Genomic DNA, 10000 nt, shown 5'->3' on the forward strand with positions numbered 1-10000 from the left:
ATCAATCAATCGATCAATCAATCAACCAACCAGTCAATCAATCAACCAACCAACCAGTCAATCAATCAATCAATCAACCAGTCAATCAATCAACCAACCAGTCAATCAATCAACCAACCAGTCAATCAACCAACCAACCAACCAACTAGTCAATCAATCAACCAACCAACCAGTCAATCAATCAACCAACCAACCAGTCAATCAATCCATCAACCAGTCAATCAATCAACCAACCAGTCAATCAATCAACCAACCAGTCAATCAACCAACCAACCAACCAACTAGTCAATCAATCAACCAACCAACTAGTCATAGTCAATCAATCAATCAACCAACCAGTCAATCAATCAACCAACCAGTCAATCAATCAATAAACCAACTAGTCAATCAATCAATCAATCAATCAACCAACCAGTCAATCAACCAGCCAATCAATTCATCAATCAACCAACCAGTTAATTAATAACCAACCAGTCAATCAATCAATCAACCAACCAGTTAATCAATCAACCAACCAACTAGTCAATCAATCAACCAACCAGTCAATCAATCAATCAATCAATCAATCAACCAACCAGTCAATCAATCAACCAACCAGTCAACCAACCAGTCAATCAACCAACCAACTAGTCAATCAATCAACCAACCAACTAGTCGTAGTCAATCAATCAATCAACCAACCAGTCAATCAATCAATCAACCAGTCAATCAATCAATAAACCAACCAGTCAATCAATCAATCAACCAACCAGTCAATCAACCAACCAATCAATTCATCAATCAACCAACCAGTCAATCAATAACCAACCAGTCAATCAATCAATCAATCAACCAACCAGTTAATCAATAAACCAACCAACTAGTCAATCAATCAACCAACCAGTCAATCAATCAATCAACCAACCAGTCAATCAATCAACCAACCAACCAATCATTCAACCAATCAATCAATCAATCATCCAACCAACCAACCAATCAACCAACCAATAAAACTAAAACTAAAACTAGGAAAGCAGGATCATTAGTGAAGCCTAACGTTCCTACCTCTTGTTCCTCCAACACCAGTAGATCCTGCGGGAGGGAAACAGTTATCAGTTTAACTCTGGTCTCTGTGACCGTCCTGTCTCGTACTCAAGAGGACAGAGCGCAGAGACAAGTGTACGGTGATGATGACATGACCCCGTCACGGTCAGGCACCACGTTTCATAAAGTGTAGCGCTGCTTCTCACCTTCTGGATCTCCGGGTTGAGGATCTCCCTGGGGCCTTTCTCAAACCTGTCCAAGTTCATCGCACTGGGAGAAAGGAGAGGAGGGGAGATGGTGGAGGTGGTGTAGTGAGGGAGAAAGGAGAGGAGGGGAGATGGTGGAGGTGGAGGTGTAGCGAGGGAGAAAGGGAGGAGGTGATGATGGTGGAGGTGTGTAGTGAGGGAGAAAGGGAGGAGGGGATGATGGTGGTGGTGGTGTAGTGAGGGAGAAAGGAGAGGAGGGGAGATGATGGTGGGGTGGTGTGTAGTGAGGGAGAAAGGGAGGAGGGGAGGTGGTGTGTAGAGAGGGAGAAAGGGAGGAGGGAGGTGGTGTGTAGCGAGGGAGAAAGGGAGGAGGGGAGATGATGATGGTGGAGGTGTAGCGAGGGAGAAAAGGAGGAGGGGAGGTGGTGTGTAGCGAGGGAGAAAGGGAGGAGGGGAGGTGATAGTGGGGGTGTGTAGCGAGGGAGAAAGGGAGAAAGGGAGGAGGGGAGGTGGTGTGTAGCGAGGGAGAAAGGGAGGAGGGGAGGTGGTGTGTAGCGAGGGAGAAAGGGAGAAAGGGAGGAGGGGAGGTGGTGTGTAGCGAGGGAGAAAGGGAGGAGGGGAGGTGGTGTGTAGCGAGGGAGAAAGGGAGGAGGGGAGGTGATGGCGGGGGTGTGTAGCGAGGGAGAAAGGGAGAAAGGGAGGAGGGGATTAGCAAACAGGAGGAAGAGCCTGACCCCCTCAAAGGGGCTGAATGGATAAATAACATTGGATACGGGGGGATTTCCTGTCCTGACGCATGAAACCCCAGTCGACGACGACAGAATATGAAATACAATAGACTGCAGCCGGGGGCGGGGAGGAGTGTGTCTCTGGGCAGCCAGGGGGGTAAAGGGTTCTCACCTTAAGATGGACTTGACGGATAGTGTTTTGGTGGGGCGGCAGACTGATCTTCAGAGTACCCTGGGGGGGGGGGGGGGGGGCAAGGAGAGATGGAAGAACCAGTGATTTTCAAGCTATTTTCTCAGGGGGACCACATTCACCACGCGGCTATTCCTCTGACCTAACATTGACTTTGCAGGCTATTGTGTAGAGACTAAGTAAAAGGTATGTAGTTTTTAGCAAAGATTTTATGCAAATATGAATCATTTGAGGACACTTTTTTTTCCCTGTGACCAAAGTACCAAGACAAAAAAAATAAATAAAGGTATGTTCTAAAAGGAACACTCCAACATTTTGGGAAATTAGCTTATTTAACATCTTCCCTGGAGTTAGACAAGAAGATACATACCTTTGTCGTCTCTGTGCGTGCATTAGGCATCGGGAACGCCTGCACCGTTAGCCTAGCTTAGCGTCATTCACTGGAAGTAGGTTACACATTTAGCCTAGTTCCCAACAGTCACGACAGTGATTTATTAATTTATAAATATTTATTTAACAGTCATTTATCGATTAGGGTGAAGTGCAGCAGGATCCACCAGAAGTCTAGAAAGTAGAAAGTAGCACTGGTGACGTGAAATCACTGAGCCCAGACAGCAGTGGTTCGGCCAAAAAAAAAATTCCGAGTATATCTGCTTAGAAAATGGAAATGTCTAATTCAATTATTTTTTATTTCTCCACGTGGTAAATACACAGGTCACAACATGTTTACAGGAACGTTTTGGAGTTGTATTTCGATTGTATTTGGAGTGTATTTCGTGACTGTTGGGAACTAGGCTAAATGTGTAACCTACTTCCAGTGAATGACGCTAAGCTAGGCTAACGGTGCAGGCGTTCCCTAAGCCTAATGCATGCACAGAGACGACAAAGGTATGTATCTTCTTGTCTAACTCCAGGGAAGATGTTAAATAAGCGAATTTCCCAAAATGTTGGCGTGTTCCTTTAAAAACTAAATAAAATAAAATAAATGAAAATACACAACACAGGTTTCAACCAATCATGGAATGACTACAAATGACCGGGCCAAATGACATCAAACCAAACCACGTGGTCTTGTTCATTGACGAGAGCCCGGACTGGTGAGACTGTGACGAACAGAGATAAGACCAATCAATGTGATCAGCCTGAGGTGATGCATCCTAATCAGGCTATTCAGCTGGATGCTGGATTAAGACCTGAGTGGAGTATCTACAGGTCATACAGAGAGCTGGAAGCTGAAACAAGACCTGGATGGAGTATCTACAGGTCATACAGAGGGCTGGGTGCTGAAATAATACCTGGATGGAGTATCTATAATAATAATAATAATAATAATAATAATAATAATAATAAACTTTATTTGTATAGCACCTTTCATACAGAAACTGCAGCTCAAAGTGCTTCACAACAGAAAAAAGACAGGCATAAAATGAGCACATAAAGTGCAGACATACAAAATCACAGTTTTTTACATTAGGATATAACATCCCAACAGGCCACCTTGTTTATGGTTTGATTCAGTTTTAAATAGACAATAATAAAAAGAGTAAGATAAAATAGACAGAGTAAAATAGTGCAATAGTGCAGTGCAATAAAATTTTGGAATAGAATAGATTAAAAAAAGATATATATTTTACAGTGCAATAAAAATTTTCTGGATTACTGTTCAACAGTTCAAAGTCGTCTTTACCTTCTCTGTTTGGTATCCACAGTTTAAAACTTGACAGTCTTTCCTCCTGTTTTATACCCACTTTGACCCTTTGAACCTCCCACCCAGGGCAAACCTCCCTCTACAGGTCATACAGAGAGCTGGATGGAGTATCTACACTGCTTATACAGAGAGCTGGATGCTATACATAATGAAGCCGTATGATATTTACAGTGGCTTCTGTGCCGAGAGCAGCTGGCTGCACATTTCAAAATAATGATCAGATATTATAACAAAAATAATGATCAGATATTATAACAAAAATAATGATCAGATATTATAACAAAATAATGATCAGATACGATTACAAAATAATGATTGGATAATAATAATACATATTATTTTGTAATAAATATTTGCTAATGAATATTTCAAGGGAGCCATAATGATATAACAGCTACTACTAGTGTCATAACGTCATCACGACTCACGGTCTTCCTCCAGAGGATGGCCCGGTACTGAGGGACCCTCTGGTTGTTCTGGTCCGAAAGAACCACCGACAGGTAGAAGGGGTTCTTCTCTGCGTCCGTGCCGACGTAGTTCTGATGGACTGAGGGGGAGAAAGGACAAAGGAATAACAATAAGATATTGATGATGACACACTGCGTAAAGAAATGTTTAATTAATACATATTTAATGGATCAGTGTGTCGTCGACCAGAGGGGCCTTCTTCAGGATTAGCTCAGCGAATGAACGAGGAAGACAAATAAATGTATGTGCATGAAGCTATGTGCAAGCATGTACACACACACACACGCACACGCACACGCACACACACACACACACACACACACACACACACAATAATTCATGAATGAATAATGAATTAGCTTCACAATGAGATTATACTTTTCTGTCCACATAATCGCAATACTGACTTACAGAAAGAAGTGTTGCCTATAGATGGAGCCAGTGGAATTGCATTGCTAAGGGAACAGCTTGCACCCACGTTCATTTCCTGTCGCCGCTGTCTGTTTGCTAATATCAATACCCGACAGGAAATCACAACGGCGTCCATTTGTTTACTCTTGTTGTCAAGTCAAATCCGTCTCTCTATTCCTTTGATAAACATGACTTTTTGTTTGTTTGCTCTCTACGACTAATTCCATTGTCTGTCTGCTTTCCTGGGAGGAGGTAACCGGTGGCAACAGTCGGGGGCCAGAGTGCCCTGAGGCATGTGTAGGTATTCACCTCTCTCTCTCTCTCTCTCTCTCTCTCTCTCGCTCTCTCTCTCTCTCTCTCTCTCTCTCTCATTCACTCACTCTCTCTCTCTCTCTCTCATTCACTTATTTTCTTAACATTCTCGGCTCCTCTTACTTTCATTATCCCCCCCCCCCCCCCTTTCTTTCAGTATTTCATTACGCCCCCCCCCACTCCCTTTCTCTCTCCGTGTGCGACGTGAACAAAGGTCCCCTGACAACCCGGCAAGCGTTGAGTTCCACATTCATCCCTCGGCCTCCGTGGTTGACGGGGCAACATCTCCAGAGCCCGAGCAGACGCCCCCCAAACCCAATTAAATACTGCGGCTACACAGTGTGTGTCTTCCTCTCCTCTGCATCAGCCTGCCGGATACTACCCCTCTCTCAGCATCTACTTCTCTCCTCCTCCTCCTCCTCCTTTTCGTTTCTCCTCACCTTCCGTTCCATGACAGATCAGTCAGGCTGAGAGAGGGGTACCTGCGTTTGGACTTCAATTCTCGCACTGGTTGGTATCAGTATTATTGGCCAATAAAAGTGAATATTGGTATTTTCCACAAAAAGCCATACTGGTGCCACCAAGAAACAGCACAGCTAACTAGGGGCCAGACACAAAAATATATACTGCAATATATAATATAGACCCGAGACTAGACTAGGCCAGGACAGACTAGACCAGGAGAGACTAGATCAGGAGAGAGTAGACCAGAATAGACTAGATCAGGAGAGAGTAGACCAGAATAGACTAGATCAGGAGACTAGACCAGGAGAGACTAGACAGTGAATACCACGATCACAACACCAGAGGGAGCTCCACAAATCATGTTAAACCCAGATTCGGCTCAAACAAGGGACTAAACACGTTTCGCAATCAATCAATGTGGAACGCCCTACCCAAAGCTGTAAAGGAATGTGAATCACTACCCACTTTCAAAAACACTCTCAAAGAACACCTACGGGAGACTGCAATTAGAAACTGGCCCCTACAAATGTCCTAACCTAACCCCCTCCAATGTACAGTAAATGACCAAGTATGGCTTTGTCAGTATTCCAATGTACAGTGTACAGTGTCCCCTGATGTAAACAAGACTAAAGTCTTTCTCTGGTCTGCATCCCCTTAACAATTGTATGTATTGAGCTGTACTGTACTGTACCCATTCTGTTAATAAAGTTTTCAATCAATCGGGGCGGCCGCCGGCCCAAGTGGCGTAGTGGGCAAGGCGCTCGCCACGAATGACGGAGACGCTGGGCTTGCCTGTTCGAGCCCAGCGTTCCACATTGCTTTCAGTTTAGCTGGTCGTTCATACTAATACACATTGGCAGTATTAGGGGGTGGGAAACTGATGGGTGGGGATCGGGCGTTGTGGACAGCGACTCCTACAGGTCGGTTGGTGCGCCTGCGCAGTAGAATCAGGAAGTGTCGGTGGCAGCGTGAGCCTCCCACGCGTTACTCCTCGCCACTGAGAGATCGAGCTGCGCAGGTGAAAAGATGCGACTGCTGTTACCTCAAGTACCAGAGGGGACTTGTGCTATGTATGACTTAGTCCACATTGCAGCCGGCTTGTGGGAGGCAAGAAACAGCGTCCGTGACAGGGGAGGGTTGAATTGGATGATACGAAATTGGGATGGGAGAAAATATAGAAAATGGGAGAAAAGGTGGATAAAAAAAAAAGTTTTCAATCAATCAATCAATCAATCAGACCAGAATAGACTAGATCAGGAGAGACTAGACCAGGAGAGACTAGACCAGGAGATACCAGGATACTGAGACTAGATCAGGAGAGACTAGACTAGGAGAGACTAGACCAGGAGATACCAGGATACTGAGACTAGATCAGGAGAGACTAGACTAGGAGAGACTAGACCAGAATAGACTAGACTAGATCAGGAGATACCAGGAGACTGAGACTAGACCAGGAGAGACTAGACCAGAATAGACTAGACTAGACCAGGAGAGACCAGAATATACTAGACTAGATCAGGAGAGACTAGACCAGGAGAGACTAGACCAGGAGAGACCAGAATAGACTAGACTAGATCAGGAGAGACTAGACCAGGAGAGACTAGACCAGGAGAGACCAGAATAGACTAGACTAGATCAGGAGAGACTAGACCAGGAGAGACCAGAATAGACTAGACTAGATCAGGAGAGACTAGACCAGGAGAGACTAGACCAGGAGAGACCAGAATAGACTAGACTAGATCAGGAGAGACTAGACCAGGAGAGACTAGACCAGGAGATACCAGGAGAGACTAGACCAGGAGGAGAGACTAGACTTTTCTCTGGTGATGCTCTTCCCCTCTTGTTTATCTTCATCATCCATCATCTCACTCTCCAGTTCTCCTTCTTTTCACTCAAACATCTGATCAATTTAAAACAATACTTCTGATTGTTGGACATCCAGCCGTACAGTATCTCTTACTTATCAATGATGATGTTTATTTGGTGGAGTCCTTTCTCAGCACAACCCATGCTGTTCCTCATACTAGCTCTGGATAATTAGCCACAAAACCAATTGCAAAAGTCAATGGGGTCAAGCTCTTGTCTGTACGAGTTGACTGAAACTTGCTGAAATTTACTACACACAGATTTGATTTCAGGGAGACTCACCCAGAGAGCAAAGTGATATTGATTCAATGTTGAAATGACATCTTCTACATTTTGGTTGAGGTTGGAAAATTACATTTCGATTCAGCGTTGAATTAATGTTGACAACTGATGGCCTTTTTTCATGCTGGAAAAAACGTGACATTGAATCAATGTTGACAACTCAATTTCAATGTTGATTAATGTTATTTACATTGGCGTTTCAACATTGATCCAGCGTTATTTCTATGTCAGTTTGCTATCTGGGCAGTCGGCCCAGTCAGGAGCTTGACCCCATTGACTTTGCGTGGGTTTGTGGCTAACAATCTGAGCTAGTATGAGGAACAGCATGGACTGTTTGCTGAGAAACGACCAATTAACAACATCACTGCTAAGTAAGAAATAGGGCTAGGGTTCCAAAAACCTGAACTATCCCTCTATTTAGAACAGTTAAATGCCCAATCCGGAATCCCAAAGTAAACAAACATTAAAAAAAAAAATGGGGATATCCAGAAAAGCGTATTCTCCACCTGCAAGGCAAACTCCTCATGGATGTGCATTATTTGTAAAAAAAATTATAAAAAATCCAGATTAGAGCTTTAGTCAAACATAGACTCTGTCCGGGCGGCTAGGTGGTGCAGTGGGCAAGGCGCTCACCTCCAATGCTGGAGACGCTGGGTTCGAGCCCAGCTCTCCACATTGCTTTCAGTTTAGCTGGTCGTTCATACTAATACATTTGGCAGTATTAGGGGGTGGGAAACTGATGGGTGGGGATCGGGCGTTGTGGACAGCGACTCCTACAGGTCGGTTGGTGCGCCTGCGCAGTAGAATCAGGAAGCGATGGGGGCGGTGTCCCTCCAAAGCGCAGACCCCTGACTCTGAAAGATCGCGCTGTGCAGGTGAAAAGATGCGACGGCTGCTACCTCGAGTATCGGAGGGGACTCGTGCTATGTATGACTTAGTCCACATTGCAGCCGGCTTGTGGGAGGCAAGAAACAGCGTTCGAGACAGGGGAGGGTTGAATTGGATGATACGAAATTGGGATGGGAGAAAAAAGAAAATGGGAGAAAAAAGTGGACCAAAAAAAATAAACATAGACTCTGTCCTCGCTTAGAGAGCTTGCTGAGGTGGCTATAGCCTGTGAGCGCAGGCCAAGACGAGAACGGAGACCAGGGCGAGGGTGAGGACGGGGACAGGGACAGGGACGGGTACGAGGATAGGGACGGGTATGAGGACGGGGATGAGGACGGGTAATGCCGTTTTAACAACCTCCACGATGGCTGCTCCCCTCCTGCTAGTCTGTGGAGAGCTACACTGCTCACATGTTGACAGGGTTATAACAAGAGGAGCAAGTCGCATCCTAATTATCTTATATCTCATGGGGGGTGGGGGGTGGGGGGGGGGGGGCCTGGGGTGGGGGGGGGTAGAATCTTTCTCAGCCTCTTTCTATGTCTCCGTTTGGTTCTTATCTGTCTTTCTGTGAATGGGTGTGGGTGAGTGAGTGAGTGAGTGAGTGAGTGAGTGAGTGAGAGAGAGTGAGTGAGTGAGTGAGTGAGTGAGTGAGTGAGTGAGTGAGTGAGTGAGTGAGTGAGTGAGTGAGTGAGTGAGTGAGTGAGTGAGTGAGTGGGTGAGTGAGTGAGTGAGTGAGTGAGTGAGTGAGTGAGTGAGTGAGTGAGTGAGTGAGAGAGAGAGTGAGAGAGAGAGTGTCTGTGTGAGTATAGTGACCCAGGACTGACCTTTTCCCAGGAAGTATTTGAAGAACCATCTGGTGTGGTACTCTGGGTTTTCCAGGTGGACATCGGTTCTCCGCCAGGTTCCTGGGGTGTGGTCCGTAGTCTGAGGGAGTAACACACACACACACGGAAAATTACAGAGTGCGGTGGAGAACGTTAGGATTATAGAAACGGTTTCACTGGAATTCTGTTGGTAGGGAACAGTTTGGACTAGGGATGTCCCGATAAAAAATGTTTGTTCCCGATCCGATCCCGATCATGTGATTTTGAGTATCTACCGATACCGATCTTTCCCGATCCGATCAAAAAAAAAAAAAAAAAAAAAAGTATCCGAATTTCTCACATTACATTCACCCTGAATGTTGACGTTATCCAGGTGAAAAGTTAACTTCATTCAAGCGAGGCATTGCAATCCTTGACATAAATCATTTGATGTATAATTAAATCAAAGGAAATGCGTTTGGGTCTGAGATTGTGGCTGGTCCGCCGTTCTGCAGCTGGATACTATTGGTTTGTTTTGGCAAAATTCTTCTGCTCTGTGTGACAATAAATAAATTAATGATGATATGCAATTTAAAACCAAAACTAAGGCATCAGTATGAGTTTAAGACGTGAACATGGTCATGTTTGTT

At 45.0% G+C, this 10000-nt stretch overlaps 1 protein-coding gene across 1 annotated transcript in view; it reads right to left on the minus strand.

Moving 5' to 3' along the window:
• Positions 1-10000, minus strand: part of garnl3 (GTPase activating Rap/RanGAP domain like 3) — a gene marked incomplete at both ends in the record, with an annotated part of 57063 nt that overhangs the window by 46058 nt on the left and 1005 nt on the right. Inside the window, 6 exon segments of the mRNA XM_084324815.1 lie at positions 1045-1071; positions 1230-1293; positions 2130-2165; positions 2167-2189; positions 4284-4402; positions 9372-9471. Coding sequence (XP_084180941.1) covers positions 1045-1071; positions 1230-1293; positions 2130-2165; positions 2167-2189; positions 4284-4402; positions 9372-9471 — 369 coding nt within the window.

Source organism: Notolepis coatsorum (genome assembly GCF_963971535.1).
Source record: "Notolepis coatsorum genome assembly, chromosome: 11".
NCBI classification, from domain to species: Eukaryota; Metazoa; Chordata; class Actinopteri; order Aulopiformes; family Paralepididae; genus Notolepis; species Notolepis coatsorum.